This window comes from Neurospora tetrasperma (assembly GCF_000213175.1).
Source record: "Neurospora tetrasperma FGSC 2508 unplaced genomic scaffold NEUTE1scaffold_2, whole genome shotgun sequence".
Taxonomy (NCBI): Eukaryota; Fungi; Ascomycota; class Sordariomycetes; order Sordariales; family Sordariaceae; genus Neurospora; species Neurospora tetrasperma.
In genome coordinates, this window is record NW_009799100.1 from 2,179,838 (window position 1) to 2,199,682 (window position 19,845).

At 47.5% G+C, this 19,845-nt stretch overlaps 5 protein-coding genes across 5 annotated transcripts in view; 1 reads left to right on the plus strand and 4 right to left on the minus strand.

Moving 5' to 3' along the window:
• NEUTE1DRAFT_78799 (uncharacterized protein) overlaps positions 1 to 210 on the minus strand; it is a gene marked incomplete at both ends in the record, with an annotated part of 4,293 nt that extends 4,083 nt beyond the window's left edge. The window contains one exon of the mRNA XM_009851053.1: positions 149 to 210. Within this exon, the coding sequence (XP_009849355.1) occupies positions 149 to 210 (62 nt within the window). The remainder of the gene's footprint in view (positions 1 to 148) is intronic.
• A 1,700-nt stretch (positions 211 to 1,910) lies between these two features.
• Positions 1,911 to 2,145, minus strand: NEUTE1DRAFT_116383 (uncharacterized protein; the record flags this gene model as incomplete). The annotated part of the gene is made up of 1 exon (XM_009851054.1): positions 1,911 to 2,145. A coding segment is annotated over one exon (231 nt), but the record flags the coding sequence as incomplete, so codon positions are not given.
• A 147-nt stretch (positions 2,146 to 2,292) lies between these two features.
• NEUTE1DRAFT_120959 (uncharacterized protein) lies at positions 2,293 to 4,127 on the minus strand (the record flags this gene model as incomplete). The annotated part of the gene is made up of 4 exons (XM_009851055.1): positions 2,293 to 3,019; positions 3,082 to 3,591; positions 3,658 to 3,756; positions 3,850 to 4,127. The coding sequence occupies 4 exons, from the start codon at positions 4,125 to 4,127 to the stop codon at positions 2,293 to 2,295; spliced, it is 1,614 nt and encodes a 537-aa protein (XP_009849357.1).
• A 5,672-nt stretch (positions 4,128 to 9,799) lies between these two features.
• On the minus strand, positions 9,800 to 10,373 carry NEUTE1DRAFT_99267 (uncharacterized protein; the record flags this gene model as incomplete). The annotated part of the gene is made up of 2 exons (XM_009851056.1): positions 9,800 to 9,974; positions 10,267 to 10,373. 2 exons carry the CDS (start codon positions 10,371 to 10,373, stop codon positions 9,800 to 9,802), a joined length of 282 nt encoding a protein of 93 aa, XP_009849358.1.
• A 616-nt stretch (positions 10,374 to 10,989) lies between these two features.
• On the plus strand, positions 10,990 to 11,281 carry NEUTE1DRAFT_116384 (uncharacterized protein; the record flags this gene model as incomplete). The annotated part of the gene is made up of 1 exon (XM_009851057.1): positions 10,990 to 11,281. The coding sequence occupies one exon, from the start codon at positions 11,062 to 11,064 to the stop codon at positions 11,233 to 11,235; it is 174 nt and encodes a 57-aa protein (XP_009849359.1).
• Between the last annotated feature and the right edge of the window lie 8,564 nt (positions 11,282 to 19,845).

A 19,845-nucleotide genomic window follows, 5' to 3' on the forward strand; every position in this document is an offset into this window, starting at 1 on the left:
GGGGGGGATCTGACCTCCTCGGGATCTCTCTCTTGGTGATGGGATCATAGCCAACGCAGGCAACATTGGCCTTTTCGCAACTGGCACAACTCGGTAGCTTCTGGTCACAGCGATTTTTGCGAAGCCTACATCGGTTACAAGCGCTCACGTTGCGGAAGCTGCTGCTTTGTCCGGCCTTGCCCCCCGTCGACCCGCCTCCCTGGCCTCCATGAGCGGCGCCAGACCCGTCAAGTAGAAGCTCGTTAACGGGAGACGGAGCTTCCCCAGACGGAACCGAAGCCGGAGAGTCTCGTTCCGGGGACGATTGGCGCAGTCGCTTGTTTGGGTGGTGGTTCGGGGACGGAGGAGTGTCCGCCGGCATTATGCCAGGCTGCTCAGTAGAGCACCTCCAATCAGTCCCGCTGTCCCTGTGTGACCGGTCTCGCAGTGCGGTCCGGTTTGGCGTGCGAGGCGTGGGCGCGTGGATCAAGTGCGCGTCTGCTACCTGTCCGGCTGCTGGGCTGTTGCGTTGGTTGGTCTTTTTGTTGGGGAATGCGAATTCAGATCCGAGGCTTGACCGACAATGAGTGGCCTGAATGAACGGTAGTGTAGTGTAGTGAGTGGTAACCGAGACGGAGGAGGACCCTAGAAGCGACCCTCGTGATGCTCGGCCGTCAGGGCCGTTGTTGGTTTGCGCGGTCGAGCCGTGGAAAAAAATAGCTACAATCCTTGTTGGCGCGGGCAGGGTCGAATACGTCCGGGTTTCGTCGCGGGTCACACTAGACTGACGGACAGTAGCATCATTATTGGAACTCGGAGGACTTTTATCTATGATGCGATGCAAGAGGAACGAACCAAAGGCGGGCGGCACGCGGAGAGCGGCAACGGCGCAGGTGTAGTGTAGATAATGGGCCTAGTATTGAGGGCAGGTGGATAGCGGACGTCGATAGCAAGTGGAGAGGTTCGTTGATAGGCATGGTAGGTCCATCGGTCCCTCTCCGGTGCGCGTCGTACCATAGGCTCTGCAACCCCAGCCATCCTAAGTAGGTGGAAATCGCGGGGCGGCACTACACTAGAGGTGGTCCCTTGCACTTGCTCTGCGTCTAAAGCAAGACATTACAACGGATGAACCACCCACTGCAATTTGATGAACTACTGACACCAGCTGTGCTTCGAACCCCGCAAACTTTCAAGCTTGGAGGTACATACCACGTACCCATTACCGGTCTATTGGAGAAGTCAAGACGTTCCAAGAAGCACAGAATAGGTATCGGACAGCAGACCACGAACGCTCCCCCTTCTTTCAAGTGGGTTATAAAACCCGTGGTGACCCCATTCTTGTAATACACTGGACACTCCGTCCTTACGCAACACAGTCCAACCGCGCAGAGGGCTTCAAGCTCCGGGCCAAGATCGAACTCCCTCGGAACATCAAGAATTGACATTGAACCATCCGTCCTAAAGTGGTGCGGTGCAAGATGGATTCCATGAACTTGGATGCTTGCTCATCCACCCCCAGCATGTCACTATGTACGCTAGCTTCATTCACGATCACAACCTTCTGATAAGGGACCCTAGCGTCTAGCGAATCACCAACCACAAACCCCCACTCCTTTTCTGTCTCATCAAGAGATGCCCTACTACACTTGCTACGTACATCACAGATGCATGCGAGCTTGACGTTGGGATCCAATCAGAAACCCGTTTTGGTATGTTCCTGTTAGACTTGGCACACTCATGGTATATCCTATTATCATAAGGAGAATATTCTGATGTGCATATGAGCCTTTCCAAAGGGGAAACACGTTGGCATTTATTCACACATCAGAAGAACCGATTTGATAAGCTCATCCAGCAAGCACCCTTTCGAGACTACGAGCGACGGAGGCATGTGTACAGTATAGTGTACAGTCGCATTGAAAGTTGAAAAATACAAAAAGAGGTATCATCCGTATGCCGTACATCCTTAGAAAAAGCGACCGACTCCAATTTCCTTTCTTTGCCAAGCTCTCCAAATCCCATACAAAAACACCGGATATACGGGTATACGAAGTTAAGCGAACGACCGTTGTTTATACAATGCCCAACACCCAGACCCCAGACCACATGCGAAAACCACGAAAGAACCGGCACGCTCCAAGCTCTTTCAATACGAGATATCATGCGTGCCCAGAAAAGCAAAACCTAAAAGAGTCACTGTCCAGCTATATTCCCAACCAAGCGCCGACCCAAACACACACACACAAAAAGAAAAAAAAGAGAAGTAAAAAAAAGGAATAAAGTCATATACGCCAGTCTTGCCACGTGCGGATATCAGTCTCTTTGGGTTGTTCTTGTGGCCAAGTTGATGGTTATGGTGGGCTCAGCCGCCACCGGTTCGACTGCATCTCTCGTTGTTGCCGAATGTCCAGCAGCAGGCACAGGCTCCTCGATCTCCTCTTTCCCATCAAACCTCCCCCTGGGTTCGGTAATGCCGAAGCTGAGAAACGACGCCCCGATCGTCACAAAGGCCGTGAACCACCAAACCATGCCGCAGTATCCCGCCCTTAGTCCGATTGTGTAAAGGTATCCCGACACAATCGGTCCCATGGCGCGGCACAGACTGGCTATCGAGGCCGCTACGCCGTTGATCGTTCCGAGCATCAAGGTCGAGGGTGCCGAGTTGGTCAGGAGGATCGCGTTGCTGGGGTAGGCCATGGTGGCGAGTGTGCACTTCCAAATGATCAGGATGTAGACGCCGGCCATGCGGAGGCTGGAGGGTAGCAGAACGAAGTAGGGCGTAGCGAAGTAAAGCAACGGGTACGACATTGAGATGATCTGGAACAGACGCAGCGCGCCGAGACGACCGGTGATTCTGGGGAAGAAGAACGAGGTGGAGATCATCGAGTAGAGACCCTGGATGGACAAGATAATGCCGACAGTTCGGGTGTCATATCCAAAGCCGTCTGCGAACTTGAATGGTAGCGACCAGCTATCTTGGGTGCCAGTGGGCTCGGTGCTGAGGAAGACCGGGAGAAGAGAATCCAGGGTCATGGTGTGGCTATAGAGTACAATGTTGTCAGTACCGTTCAACATGTCGGTTGCAGTAGAATGTGGACCTACAAAGCAAGAAGGCCGTAGTTGATGATAATGAAGATGATCGGTTTGGTAAAAGTTCTTTCGGGCTTTTCGGACTGGGCCTCCACCATCTCCCCCGTCGACTCAAGATCGAGCGGCTCCTGCATAATCGGGCCCTCGACCGAAGTAAGCTCTGGCGATCCATCTGCAGTCCGGTATCCGGGCAGCGACTCGTCCGTTTCGCCAAGCAAAGGCTGATCCTCCCCGTTCTTTCCCCTTCGGAGTCGTCGCCGGAAACAATTGTTCTTTCCGAAAAGCCGAGAGGTCAAATATCTGCCGAGCTCAACACCGCGGTCTCGTCGATACTTCTTTTCGGCGTGGGTCTCCTCGAGGAACAGAAAGCCAACGGCAAGCCCGAAAAACACACACATGCCGCTGAAGAGGTTAGGCAGCAAATATGGGAAGCGGTCCCAGATGCTCCCGGGCTGGAAGACGGTTGGGATCCAATCCACTGGCTTTGCAAGCGTACCACCAATCATGGGGCCAACAATGGATCTGTAAAAGAGTCAGCATGCTTTGCAAACTTTGACGTGGGCTTCTTCTGAATGTGTTGAACCGTACCCTATGCACCACACAATAGGCATAACCGTGTATGCCCGTGGCTGATGTTCCTTCACAGTAACCAACTCTCCAACAGTGGTTTGCAAGACGCCCATGTTACTGCTCCCCCCCACCCAATGTGTCAGCTCAGTTCAACTCAATTTCGATCTTTCCCCAAGTAATGCCGAGTGCCTCCCATGATCGATAACTCACCCGTTCAGAATTCCACCCAAAGCACGGGCAAGCAAGGCGACTGGAAGGCTCGGCGCAAAACCGAACAGGATGACGCTGAGACCCGTGCCGCCCATTCCCGTCAGAAGAACCGGCTTCCGGCCGATTTTGTCGCTCAGTCGTCCCCACAAGAAGCCCGCCAGAAACTCGGCCAAGGTGAAAGAGGACGTCACCCAACCGGCGTACATGGAGATTTTGCTTTCGTCATTGGTGATGTTGAAGTCCTTGACCATGTGGTAGACGTAGGGGAAGATCGACATGAAGGCGATGGGTTCGCATATCCGGCACAAGGCTGTTATTGCCATCTTAGTTCTGTTGTCCCATGCTTTCTTGCTCTTCCTTTCTGGTGGTCACACAAGCACCAAAAGATGAATAAAGACATACCGAGAATGAGCAACTGCCGCTTCGGGTACGGCGGTGGTGACCGCTTTTCTGAAGCCTTTTTCACTCCATGCCTGACAGCGGCCACTGTACGAGCAGGTCCAACTGCCATGTTGCCTAAGTTGTGCCTGGGACCAGAGATGTTGCCGAAAAGAGAATCTGCCTACGGATCTGTTGGAGGAGACTCCAAAGCGGCCGGCCAGTGCCGGCAGTGACCGACAATCGTCAAGACGTGTTGAGATACCAGTCCAGCAAGGACCAAGGCTGACGGATGACTTGCCGAAGCAGGGTGGGACAGGACGTATATATATCAAACAGAATCGTTATACCGAAGTGACCGGAGACAGGGGACGTGAGGGACAGAGAGATGAACTGAGTAAGCTGGGAGGGGGAGTGAGACGGATATACATTTGAGAAAGAGTGAGGAGGACTGATCAAGGGACTACGTGCTATATACGTAAGTAGGTAGTCATGGACGATTACATGACAGGCAGGGGACCCGACCGAGTCAGCCAGCATCTCCAGCGGCTATCGCCAAAAAGAAGGCGGCCAAGGCGCCGGACGGGCTGAGAAGAACAACATGGTCACCAGATCATCCGTTGAGGACGAGGTTGTGTGGACCCCTTGAGGGAACCGCCGCTGGCAAGCATATTGCGTACATAAATGATGGCTGTTGGGATTGGGAACAGGGCCCCAGGACTGGAGGAGAAGCGAGCGAGGAGGACGTATCCGTAATCAGGCGTAGGGAACGTTGAAACAGCGGTGACAAGCAAGAAACTTTGGTGCTGTACATGGCGAGGAGTAAAAGCCCAAGATGATCCTACTTTTTCTTGAAAGAAAAAAAAACCAAACCCCGGACTGCCGTAGCTGGAGTAGGTCAGGTACCAAGGCAAGGAACAGGGCCTCAGCGTGCGAGCTGTGATGATGCAGGGCTATCCATGGTCGGTGCTGAACTCGCGCACAGTGTTTGCTGGCGTGCCATTGATGGACCAGTAGTGCACATCAGCGCCGTACAGCTACAGCAAGTGGAACTGTAGAGGTAAGATTCTGTCTTACCTGCACTGGTACATCCGCCCATGGCAGTGATCTGGGGCGGTACCCTCGAGGTAGCGCTACCCTGAAGGGTGACGATGGAGGCGTATCGATGTACCTACACTAACTTGGGTACACTACCTACCTAAGGACTGGTAGACGCTAGCTGTTCAGTTTTTTTGTGTGTTTCAACCACTTCCCTCTTCTTGGTTGCTCTCTTTTTCTTTTCTTTTTGTTTTCTTCTTTTCTTCTTTCGCCACCCTCAGATCGCTTTACCCTTTTCCACCCTCAGCTGCGGATTTGATGGATGGAACCCGCCATAAAGGTAAAGTGGCCGCTTCCCGACTGTGATCCATGTTTGGGTCTACCATTGCTTTTTGTAACACTACGTTGGTAAATGTTGAGCTCCTGACTCCTGAGGCTGCTGTTATGGTCGGTCGTGGCCGGCATCCTTGGGCTTGGCTTAATCTCAGTACCCACGTATCGCATATCGCGGTCCCGTACAAAACAAGACAAAACAGAAGTGGAAATCGCGTCGAGTGAGTTGTAGGGCCTATGCCTGTAGACCCCGACCACGGACTTCCCTTGAATACCTAACCGGCCTGCCCTTATGGTCCAAAGCCGTCTAATTGTCCCTTTTGTCTCTTTTCGGATCGAGGACCGGTTACCTGCGTCCGCGAGTCGTGACCAATCCAGCTTTCCCGGTTTCAACTCATGTCCAGAAGACACAGGGCGGTATGATAGCCAGACCGGCTGGGCCCTTTTGTCGCTCCTCCAGCAACCTATTCACCTCCAACGCGCGGGCTGGGCTGCGTGTGATGGACACGCTTTGTTGCTTGCTGACAGGAGAGTACGGTTGGGTTGGAAAACACCTTGCACGACAGCGGGCCGGTAGACCGCCTTATCCCACGAACCTCTTACGTCGACTGACTACCACCACCACCACCACCTGAGCTGTGGCTGCATCACCTTCGGACAATGGGTTGAACAGGTAAGCCGATCAGGTCAAACGGGTTTGAACCGGTCGCGATACACATATAGGCATGCCCGCAAGAGCTGCCTTGTCCGGAACAGAGTAGACAAGCAGCGATGATAGAAAGTCCGAGCGAGGTGAGATGCATCTTCTTACTGTTGTTAAAACGGAACCAAGGATATATGTACCTACAGTAGTATTTCTACGCATAAGCGCGTTGTGCCCATACACGCACGTACAGCGTTCGTCTCAATAGGAGAAACACTGTCCCGTGCTTGCAGTCGAACCACAGCTTCGGGACCATCAGGATGAAGACCTGCGCTCACAATTTGGAGCAATGTGAAAGATCATCCAGCTACGTTGATGGGGAACCTCCAGGCAATTGAGACACAAGGTAATTGATGCGTGCCTTCGCGCCTCAGTACTGTCTGTGTATGGTCCGGATGAGTATGGAAGCTGTAGCTGTCGTACTGACTACACTACATGACACAGATCCGGTATTTGAGTGCATGGCTTTTGTGGGTTAGTCGACCGGGGACCGGTAACGGGCAGGGAGATGATGACAGGCAATCACTGGGAGCGAGGGGGATGTCACGAATCAAAAGTGAGGCGCCAATTGACCATTCCCATCGAGGCATGGTACGACCGATCACAGCAACATTTTAGCACCACGCTTCCCGCAAAATCTCGTCAAAGCAGCGAAAATCTTCCTAACTGCATGACGATTGAATGACAGGCTGTGAGATTGGCGTGGCGGTTCTTGTGTGGAGGAAGCAAGGCCTTGCTCTCCTGGATCCCCAGCAGCAGTCCAGGTACTGTAGCGTGTTGGTAGCTCAATGGTGGACCACAGTCCGCGGCTCGCGTGGGTAATTGCTGAAGTGACGAAGTGGACAAGCTTGCGCCGAGCCCGACCCTAGACATGCGTCGGAATGTTGTTGCGAACTAAGAAGAGGCTCGCGACGGTGGTCTGGTGGGAGGCGGTGAATGGAGAGAGAGAGAGAGAAATTCAATCAAAATTTGAAAAGAAAAGACGCCCCGGACAAGTCGGGAGACGGAAGGGTTCACGTCGGTGGGACTGCATCCGGCGTAGCGGACCAGGAGGAACAGGCTGGATATCAGCTATCAGGGAGCCTCATCAGCGACACGCGAGAAGGTACCGTGTTAAAGGGAATACATCATGATGGAATAGTACACAGTAGCTGGTACCTCAAGGCTTCTTCCACACTGTGCCGTTGATAATGTGAGATGCTCCGGATTTATCACGCCGGCCTCCAAGCCGAAGGACTGCGATATAGGCCCTGTTATGAAGCATGAGTATAGGACAAGGCTATGTACGCAGTAATGAAAAAGACGTGACTGGTGTGCAATGCAGACAGGTAGAGTTAAGGACACAAGGAAGATGATGAATTGACTCGCTTCTCCACAAAGTCTAGGTTGAGGGAAGGTCGAGGTGTGACAATGGGCTCGCACATCCAAGTCCATGGAGGAAAACGGGGAGAAGAGGAGAGCGGATGCAGCAGTCATCATGAATACCAATGAGCGGAAGCTTGTTGTTATCCACTGTTCCAGCGCTTGCCAAGTACTGAAACAGAAAAACCAAGGTGCGCTTGGTTTACAGCTCGAACTTTGCAGGAGATTGGCGTCTTGTATCAATTGGACTCAAACACTTCATTGGAGCAATGACACAAAGCAAGACCCTGGAAAACCATGACTTACATACATACCTAGGGACCTGCCAGCAAGGGGCCCGACCGAGTCCTGCCCTGGCTATGCCCTTTTTATCACGGATTGGGGAGCTCTTCCAAGATGGTCCCAGACGGCTAGAGCCATGATCCAGCCAAGATGTGATATGGATTGGATCGTTGTCGACATTTCTCTCCCTCCAACTTGTCTGTTCCGTCCTTTGCGCGAAGTAGCCACGCAAACATCGGCCACTAGACTACTAAGGTGGAAATTTAAGTTTGGACTCAAGACCGTTGGCAAAGTTGGGTACTCCCGCCGTGCAGTAGTTCAAGCAGGTGTATGGTCGCGCTTTGAATTGGATCGCCTGCTGCCCTATTGATCTTAACCGAGATCTACCTAAGTGGATGGTGATATTCCCTGCGCACTGGGTAGGCGACAACAATGCAGGTTTCGCTAACGGCTACCTTGCCTAGCAAGCGCCGATAGCCTCGGAGCCAGATCATCTTGCCTTTGCGCGAGAGCTAACCGTATCTCCATTCTGCGCCATGTGACGTCGGAGGGAGTTCCGTCTACCGCTTCTACTCATCCAACAAATGTCCTCTTTTGGGGAAATTCACAGCTTATGCGGGCGATTTTAGCCCGCTCTTAGCTACATATCCAGCATTTCCCAACGGGATTCGTTTATAATCCTGGCATACTGTCTGTCCACAGAGCATATCCATTACGACGGGAATGCGTACTTGCGGTATGCTTCTTACAAAATCGTACGCTGCGTCAATGCCTGACGAGAAAGAGGGTCTAATGGCTGGGTTAGCGCTATTCTACCCCATAGCTTGTGCGTCCAAACGCATATCTGCTATACAGTACCGCCCCCTGATTTTGTATATAACCTAGTACTGCCACAAAAATGGTATGCACTAACTAGCAGATCTACAATACACTAGACCGAAGCTACCCTAGAATAGGAGGCAAAACGGAGGCCACAACACCAAAAGTTAACGCCCTATGAAGGTCTTCAGTGCTTAGAAAGGGGTCCTGATGGTACATGTACACCGAAAGACGTCCGGAATCGCATACAGTATGCAGTGATGCACTTGTGGCTGGAAAACAGTTCTGACAGCCCGATCCTATGCACTAACCAGCGTATGTACATACAGTCCCTGGTGTATGCAGTTGCAGGGGTATCCACCGTAGATCAGATGGGCCGATGCCACGAAGCGATAACCCGGTCGTCTCCGCAAAATTGAATCTGATTGTTGCTGAAGACCAAAGTGGTACTTCTTGTTTGTACAGCACGCTACCGCGGCCTGCGCGGCATCCGTCCGGGATGGGATCCCGCCGAACACAGATGCGACCCGTTGCACTGGAACCCAGCATCTTTAGCACGCCGTGGCCGGTGTAGAGTTATACCTGGGCCGTAAGTTTTACTATGCACTGTGCTGGAAAATACTGCGATGTCTGACCGGGCGATGGTTGAAGATTCGCATAGAGGTTAGGTGGTGAGATGGGCAAGTCAAAAACCCGTGGGTCACGTCGCTGACAATCTGGCACTCGAGTGGCCGTACTTACAGAGTCACGAAGCTTTACTTGTGCCGGTCGTGCCCGATACCTGGCAGGGAGGTAATACTTTGGCTCGTAACCACAGTTTGGTAAGGCCTTGTCGTGTTCACCTCATTGACACTTTGTTTCCGTGCATCACCACACTTGATTTTGTCGTTGATTCAATCCAGAGCCGAACGTCGTGAAAATATCAGCGACTGAGGGGGAGCATTGACTGTCGTGTATGCGAAATCGTGGGTTGGCAGCACACAAGGGAGGCTGATCTTTCGGTAATCCGGAACGATTCTGCGTGTAACGTGGCGATTATGACCAAGCTCCGATGACTTCGTTGTTCTGTCCAGGCTGAGCCAGGTGCCCATGGTTGTGAAAACCAATCCGGGTGTCCATCAGCCAGGGCATCGCTCCTCTGCTAGGTGCCAACATGTGAACAAGAGGGAAGAAGGCGAGGTGACTACTCAAAGCGCTCCGTTCACGCCATCTTTGCTTAGTGTATACTGTACACTATATTTCCTCCTGTTCTCAACACTGACAATGTCACGCCCACCTAGCAAGGCATTTCGTGAATGTACCATGGTCAATTAGTGTGATGCATGGGCTGCCAGTGGTGCGTGGCTCTTACCGGTGAGTTGCTGTTCTTTTAGCAGTCCACACCGGCAAGGCAAGGGAGGCACTTTTTGCTTATTGCAAGCGTGCCATCTCCAGGAAAGGTGCGTTGGGGGTCTCAGTCTCAGCTTACCAGTCTACCTATGTCACAAGGCTGCCACACTCACACTAAGTCCGACTCACCCTTGAGCACTTTGTCAATCCCCCCTTGACGGTACTCAGCCGTGCCGGCCAGCCAACAGTAAAGCCGTGTTCTTTTCCGGAGGCTGGGCATGGTAGCAAAGTTTGATCCGCCTGGGCGGGAGCCGACTGTGAAACCAGGTCATAGAAGTTTGTTGCGCCTTTTGACCTGTAGACGGAACCCGGCTTGCGTCCCCCGGTTACACAAATGACGCACGGCAGCCCAGAGGTGGTGTGCATCGAGCCGGGCCTTGGGGAGTTCCACCTCAACCCATCATCGCGTGGTGGGCTTCTGGACGACCCGAACTCTTGATGCCAAGCCTCCAGTGATCGTTGACGGAACCCTTCCGTTACCGACAGAAAGGAGCAGAGTGGGTTTCCATCTGTCGTTTCAAACGTGGCATGAAAAGTTGATCTCTGCCATTCCATTGGCCAGTGCGAGGAGCGATGTTCGGAGTAAGAACCGTCCAATCCGATGATCCATTCGCACGATCCAGCCATACTGTAGTGTATAACAGCAGAGCTGTCCTTACAGCAGGAGAAAGTATCGGTACTCGCGGCAGACAAACCCGGACGTGTATCAAAAGTTCAAAGTGTATTCGAAGTGCCGGATGACTTTTATGTCGTTGTCTGTTCTTCGGATATGCACGCGCCCACCTTCGTCACGCGCAAAGCTTGGTTGATTCCACAAGCTTCATTATGAGCAAATACGTAGGTAGCATGGGATCTCAAGGGCGACTTACCTAACTTGGTGGTGTGCTTGAGTACAATAGCACAGCACAATGACACAGCATGGAAACCTGCTTCTAAAAGAAAAGTACATGTTTGAGAGGCCCTGTAAAAACCCATCTCCATGGCCTTCTCTCATGGGGGGTGTCTACGGCATCCTTATCCATCCGCCCTTGCTTCTTGCCGAGAAGAGGGGTGACCGGTGTCTGGACTCTGGATCGACTTGAAAAAACGGGATCCGCCGTTCATGGAGCCAAGGCTACACGACCCAAAAGATTGTACCCAGCACCAAACTCTGGAGATCAGCAAATTTGTATGCATAGTACCTGAAAAATGGAAGCTGTCATAGAAAACGTACCCACTCGATATCGGCTTCTCTACAAGGATGTTGCATGTTAGTAATGTTTCACGTATGAAATTGAAAAAGTTTCTCGTTCCAAACGCTATGGAGGACTGCTGAAGGTTGTGTTTGGGGCCGCTATAGCTACCTACCTCTATGTGGATGAGAAGACTTTGTATAACCGTACATTCCTAGCCTGCAGCTGCACTCTCTGGACAGTAATGTAACGGGTAAGTTGAACTTTCTTGCGGGAAGCTCTTCGCCAAGGTAGAGGTACTTTGTGTTCGTTGGTACTACTACATAGTAGGCCGTAAGGATTCGGAAGTCATGATGCTGTATTTTTGGAGGTATAGGTAGGTATTAGGGTGCCCTAAAGTTGCTGTTTTTATAGCCTTAAATATACGGGCACAGTAGGGTTGTTAGAAACCTTTGAAAAGTCACCTAAGAAATGCTGATATAACTTCAGCTCCGGTGGGGTTGTTTGTGTCTTGGAATTAAGCTTGGAGAAAGTTTCTGCCAGTATGGGTTTGATATTCCAATAAAAAATACATAGGACTGAGGCAAGATTGTGAGGAGATGAAGATGGTTATGGCCGGGGATCGAGGCTATGTCCCCAGCACTAATTTTTTTTCAACCAAACTTTTTCAATTGAGCATAATAACGACTTGGGCCACTGTACACTAGACAAATGGTACCATCAGGGGATGTTCTTGTCCATGGACAACGCTGCCGGGACAGCCTAGAGGTAGAGGCCATCACATGATGAGACAAAGAGACAAGCGTCGCGGGGATTAAATCGAGGGAGAAACGATAGGCTCGACTCGGAACGTACTATCGAAACGGATGGTGATAATGGTTTTGGAAATCACAGTTTCAGGCTATCGAGTTGTTAAATGCTAAAAGGTCTACCATAGTTGAGTCAAAGCTGAGAGGTTCCATTTGACATGGAACTGGAGTCCTGTGCGGTGGGCTGCCCGCCCCAGTGGGCACCTGCGCTCTATACCCGACCACATTACACTGCACAGAAGGGGGGTAGGTACACAGTACCTCTAGCTCTGAGGATTCGCAACTGCCTGTTGCGAGCAATCCAAATGCCTACAATATGTACCTCTACGTCGCAGCCGGGCAGGCACCTCCGGCTCCGGAGTCTACTGCGTACGAGTTTCGCTGGATATCTAGAGGTATCCATCCCTTTTATTTTGTTCGGCATTGATGCGAGCGCCACCATCCATCCCACGGCACCTACTGCAACGGGATATAGCTACAAACAATGGATTACTACCTCCACCTATTTCAACTTTCTCAACGGTTAGAAGTGGACCGTCTAAGACCCATTGCTAACCTAATCCATTCTGGCAAGAAATTGCATGATTGTGCTGTCTAGTTGCTCTGTTGCGGTGCAGCCCCAGGTGGTCTCACCTCGCCAAATTGACTTCGAGGTGATCTAGTGTGATCAACAAGCGGGAACCACTACTACTTGCGGGTTTAGGTCGGCTTTTAGCGAGGAACCATCACGAGCACCGGTGATTGTTGGGGCGCAAGCCGTGTCGGTCTGCTGAAGGAGCATGCAAAGACATCGCAAGATAGTAGCCGCCCGCGCCCATCATCGGCTTCATTAACAAGCAGATTATCGACTAGGGTTTACATCTCGAGGACGTCTCGCTGGACGCTATTGAGATGTCTTAGGCCCGAACCTCGGCGTCGCTTGCATATAATATGGGCAACTTGCTGACTCGGATTTTGCTTGGAAAGGGCTAGCTCGAGAGCAGATGTCACCGAAGACAATGACATGTCTGCCTTCACTGCGCAATGCACTTGGGATGCTATCGAGTGCTCATAGACGGCCGCTGATGAAACCAGTCGTTGAGCTCAGCCCTGTCGTCGAGCAGCCTGGTTGTGAGAGGATGAATTTGGAAATCGGACAAACTCCTCTTCGAGTACACTCGGTTGACCGACGTGGGTGTCATAAGAATATTCCAGGAATAGGACAGGCAAACGTTGACTGAACAAGCGTATGCTACATTTGTAAACCTTTGATTCCCAAGACTGTAGATGTTGTTCATCGTCTGACACCATACATTATGCGGACAGCACTTTATTCTATCGTGCCAAGTGGTGAGATGGATATCGGGATGCAAGATCGTCCTTGCTTGACTTCATATAAGTTCGTCTTTCTGATACTCTTCAGTGTGAAGGAACGGGTGTGAAGAACATCATCCAAAACTCGATACCCAATCTGTTTCACATACAGAAAATTAGGCTCGATTAGGTGACCTGTCATTCGATCACTTTCTTGGGGACGGCATGTATGGATTTGAATTCAGCTAACGGATATCCTACTGTAGATAGCTTTTCTCGGGCCGTCGGTCAGTTAAGCCAACTCTCCAGTGACTGGACCATTCACTGATGTTCATAGTCGGCGGTACCGCCAAAAGGGGAAATTCACAAACCCTACATCAGCCTTGCAACTCGAATGTGCGTTCAGCACTAGATCAACTAGAACTGAGACCTTTTGCCAGTGTCAGCCGTGATGATTCGTTAATGAATAGGAGGCTCAAGCAGACCTACACACGTCAATGCAACTGCCAATTCATCCTGGTGAGCTCGGAAAATGAAAATTGATTATAAGATCAGCCCAATAGACACACCAAGAAAGATAGATTATCCGTGGTATCACACCAGCAGGACGTAAGCACTTTGCTAATCAACTATCAAGAGGATCATCACTTGTTCATATGACCCCTACTCATTGTCTAGCGTTAGTATTTATGGCCGGACGCTTGTAAGAGGTCCTTGCGCTGCAAGTATCATCGCTCATCGCGGGGGAAAGGGGGGGGGGGGGGGGAAATGAAAGAAAGCCTGGTGAATTATGTATCTACATGTAGCAAGTTCACACAAAGAGGTGAGCGAACTGTACTAGTTTCGTGTGAAACTGCTCGGATTTTCATGAGCAATCACCAATACAATGCTATGCTAGCCAATTGAGTGTCTTGATAACCAATATGGGTACCAGTCCCTTTTCGAACCACATTTTGTGAAGTTTGGTACGGAACAGCTTGCCCCCCAATGGGCTACCACACCTTTCTGTGGCCGGCTGAATCGGAACAGAATTTTCGCAAGGGCGAGGACACGCCCGCAGATACCAAAGTTGATGAATGTTGTACCATGTGCTCCTAACACGATATGACTGTGAACTATAGGTCAGATGAGAGTCGTTGGGCCGGAGCCGAAGTAGAACTGACAACCAACCGACAGCCCGCAGGAGAAACAGATAGCATCAGCTATGGGGGATCTACAGGGTATCTTAAGTTCCCTACCTTTAGCGATAACTGCTATTACTACCCACCAACAGTCAATTCCACTGCGCCAGATACCTGCGCAAACTGCACAAGAACCCTCGACATCGATATACGAAAATACAAGGGGTTTGCTGACGTTGACGAACTAGATGATGTCTCGTGTGATTCCACTTTCAAATCATAAGGTTGAATCAAACTGCATTGAATGACATGATGATAACCAAGCCTCGCATAGGATAAGAACTGAAAATCAGACCAGTGAAGACAACAAACGTTATGGTTCTAGGTGGTGGTGGTACCTCTACCTACTGCCTTGCCTTCTAACTATCTAGATCTAACTTTTTTGGTCTTATACCCGCGGTTCGGGGATGCATTCACCCAAACCAATATCTCGTTCGAGGAGAGTAGTGCTGGTCAATTTCTGGAAAAATAACACATTTACTGAAAATATTGAAATAGTGAAAATGTCGAAAATATCCGTTTGTAAATAACGGCCCGTGCACTCAAACTACTAAAATCCCTTCACGCTAGCACATATCCTATTGACTGTTACTTCTTTATTTCTTGACCAAACTATATGATTTTGAGTGTATTTGAATGTTTGAAGCTATTCAGACAACCTTATGATGCTTCTCATTCGAAATAAGGCAGTTTACCGCTATTTCGAACTCTGTAATCGATTTGGCGGCGATGTATAGGATGCAAAGTGCCGATACTGTAATTAGTTACAATACGTTAATATCACCCGAATAAGAGAATATTTAGATATAAGTATTAGGCGAGTTGAACCCTAGAAATTAATAGTAGAAATTAGTAAATTAGTAGGATAATTGTTAACGAATGCCTATTGTAGGTTTATAATATATATTAGCGGTACCTAGTGATTTGGAGAGCAGGATGCTTTGAGGGTGCATATACTGATTTTTACGATGAATTTTTTTCATTTATTTAGTAGGGCATACAGATCAGGGATGCGCCTACAAGATTAACAAATACTAATTATTAATATTAATAGAAGATAGAATATAAAAAGATTTATCTAATAAAATAGTAGGTTAATAGATAAAGAAAAGAAAAGATAGGGATAGTAAGAGAGAGTAGGAGAGAGGAGGATATTATTAATAATAACTAACAAGAAAGATGAGAGATTATTACAATAATTATTATACTAATTTATTAGTTTAGTTATTTATCTTTATTTATAAAGATTATCTTTAGTAATGTTTAATTATTTACTCTTATCTATTTAAAGTATTGTATAATTATTTAACCCCTTTGATAGAGATTTTATTCTTTTCTTTTGCTATTACCTTAAATAAAATATCTATTAAGGAAGCTAATAATTATTACCATTCCTTCTTCGAAGAAAAGACTTCGAATCCCGCGATAGATAGAGATCTTCAATAAGCTTACCCAATTCAGTACCTCCTACCTCGACCATCCGAAAGGTTAGAAAGATCACCTCTAGCCCTATTTTAATTAGATTGCCGGTTGGAATTGAATAATAGTTCTTATACGGTATATTGGTTGTAGTAGTAGTGTTGGTGTTGTGGTTTTTCTCACCATTTCACTAGTTAATAAGTAAGTTGCTAATAACAAGGATATATAGTATTATACCCTAGTTATAACCTTTAAGTAGGTGGAGAAAAATAACCTCCTTACAGCTAGAGTAATACTATATAGTAGTAAACTATTTAGAAGCTTGGATACCCCTTATATTAAAGCTCTATTCTAGTCGGTTAACCTAATATATACTCTATTATACCGGCGTATTATTTTAAACATTTATTTTTTTAAGATTTATAATTAAGTAAAGGAGGCGGTAATAGATAGAATCTAGAGGGTAACCTACGTGAGTATCGTCTTTAATAAGAGTAACGATTATACTGGCCGTTATATATTTAATATTTTGATCCATTTCTTTAATAAGATAACCTTTTATTAGAAGAACTACTATATTAGTAGTACTGAATATATTATAGTTAATATTACTACGTTAGTCTTTATTAAGGCCGGTCTTATTATTGGAAATTAGTGGGTAAAGATTACTAGTTTTGTTATTAATATATATAGCAGTGCCCGCCTCGCTAATATATTACTTATAGAGAAGTACGAGTTGAAGCACGCCTTCCCTATACTTTATAATTCTTATAGCCTCTAGTTACTTATTAAAGATATATTAGGGATAGAGCTATTTAAGTTAGTTGCCAATAGCGTTACCTAATTGGTAACCTTCTTTAAGACCTTTAAATTATAGTTGGTAAGACTTCGTGTATATATGCTAGTAGAATTGTATAAGCTAGTTAGTATCCTATCTTTATAAGTCTATTTCCCTTTATCGGCTCTTATTTATATAAATTAATATTAATTTAATTTACAAAAGTATAATTACCCGCTGGGGGTTATAGTATAAATTTATTACTTTTATATAAAAATCATAATATACTCTTAAAGTATTTGTATATAATATACGTAATAACGCTTAGAATAATATTATACCTAATGATATGCCCCCTACTATTAATGCTAATAATAATGAGCCCGTTAGATTAAACGCTATATTAGGTATTATTGAGAATTTTAATTTCTAGTATACTCTCAATATTATAGAGAGGTTTATATAGTTAATTTATGAGGCTTAGTCAATATTAGAGTTTAATAAAGTAATTTTTAATTTTATAATCCCTCAATAGATTAATATTTAGTAAGTTTAGCAACCTTACGAGTATAGTATTATACTATAAGATTAAGCGTCTCTCGTAGCTATTTATATAGCGAGGAGGAATAAGTAGTTAATTCTTATAAATTAGTTGGTTTACCTTCTTTACTCTAATAATATAGGAGTGTAAATTTATTAGATCTAGCTCTCAATTCTAGAAGTTATATCTTAAATCTATAACTTCTTATACCGTTATAGTTAGAGGACGGGGGTTGAAGGTAATAAGCTAATTAACGAATTTTTACTCTATTTAGTAAAGGAGGGTATCTTTACTCCCTAGAGATAGGTATAGTAGTATAACCTCTAGCTTATTACTTTTTAGACTTACTTACGTATAGAAGGTAGTAAATTTTGGCGGTTGGCTATTAGATTATTATAAGTGCCAGTTAATAGTGTACCTTCTGAGCGTGCCTTTTCTACTATAAATTATATTGAGGGATTGCTACGTAATAGTATGGGAGCCTAGAAGATAGATATGGCTTCGTTTATTTATATAAATTATAAAGTGCTTAAGCCCAGTTATATTCCCTTTATTGCCTTGCTAGAAGAGTAAAGATAGGAATTCTTTAATGAGTTGGAGGATCGCCTGTATATAGAGATATAGGAGGACGATTTTGTACAGCCTATTGAAGATATATAGATAGTTTTGTAGGTATAGGGATTTATAGTTATTACGGGTTAGAGAGAAAGTGTGGAATAATATAGTTAGATTTATCTAATTTAGTAGAGATGTACTTGCAATTTTATTATTTTATACAAAATCTAGCTTAATTGCATGGCCTAGATGCTAGTATTTATACTCTATAACCCCTATATAATACGTATTTATAGAGTATAAGATTATATAATAAGGCACGTATTGAAAATCTCAAGACTTTTTCCTTACTTGTCCTTACTTTTCAGTTCCTTACCCTTTCGGTGAAATTCAATCCCTGCACTAGAGGAGAGACCACCTCAGACTCTACTCTCATTGGTGTGCGGTAACCACTGCTGCTATAGCCTGTTGTGCCTGTGTAACCCAACATGGGCGGTTCGGGCACACCGCCCGAGGTACATCCTTACATCACCACTATCTTAGCTGTCGACTCAATGACTCCGTAGCATGGCACCATCGTAGGTCAGACAGCTCGGGTCAGGAAGTTTCAAGAACACAGACATCAGGTTTGCAGGTAATGGCCGAGGAAATTGCATTCATTTTGGGACCTCAAGAGAAGCGGGTGAGAAATTAATGTGGACGTTTCGAATCGCCCAGACTTAAGATTCTTGAACCACTGAATTGAGATCATTTGGAGGTACGGCCTTTTGAATATTTGTTGTCGCGAAGACGCTCGAGCGCAGTAGCCTCGGCGAACAAGAACATCATGAAATCATGAAATTACAGAAAGCCAACAGAAGATCCGGGCACCCCATGGGGCTCAAGTCTGAGGAAATCATCCGATATTAGACCATGACCAACAAGAAATGAGGCTTTTCTCCGCCTCGGCGATGCATGCTTGAGAGGAAAGGGAAAGAACACCATTCACTGTTGAAACCTTTCGTATGGTCTCAATGCAATAGGTACCTAGATTGGTGTTTGTCTGTGGGGGCGGACCTTGTCGATCCTCTCCGACTTCTCACTACATGCGCAGCATCGATGGTAGGTTGAGGTGGTACGAAATTCAAAGGAGGTGTAGTCAACTTTCAACTTCAACAACATTTGGTTAGGCAAGAGAAGTCGTGCATCGCATCCAGCCTAAGCCTAGGCCAGCGAGGCCATCAAGCCACGGAGATGGTGGACGGCATTTTGATGGCTAAGCTGAGCGACCTCTGCGGCGCAAGGCCCATAACCTATAAGATCACTGCACTCATACAATCGGGCGTCGTGATATCATGCCATGGACGCTCATCGTCAGCCTTGGTTTGAATCAAGTGTTTTTGTGTTAGCTTGGCCTGGTACTGGTGATTGCGGTATGTTCTGTCTTCATATCGTCCCGATAACTTCACCAACTTGAATCAGACATCAACAAACTCAAGTCATCATTGCGCCCAAGGCAGGTTGGACGATGTAATATATTCAAAAAGACGCTCCATTGTATCGATAGGAACTGAAGCTTCACACAAGAACGCAGAGCACTCGTTGGTACGGGCAGGTGCAAGCAGGTGGTATCGCGTTGAAGGTTCGCACATGTTAGGTTTGCTGGGATGCTATCGCAGTAGTGGTGACTCAGTGTGTGTAATTTGCCGTACGACTGTAATATTCGGGCCGTTCAAGATGGGAACGTAATGCAGAGCAAGCAAGAGGAGGTTGCTTTACCGGGCAGGTACGTTTCGGTTCTGTACCGCAAGTAACATCCGGCGAATACGTCACAGTAGAAGGCGGCACGGACGGAATGTCTTGGAGCCTCGTGGTTCTTTGGCCCCACCAAAGGGCACCTATAGTCGCAAATGTCACCCCCCTCAACGCGCTCTCACTACAAGCAGCATTGCGCGCTTGGCTTTG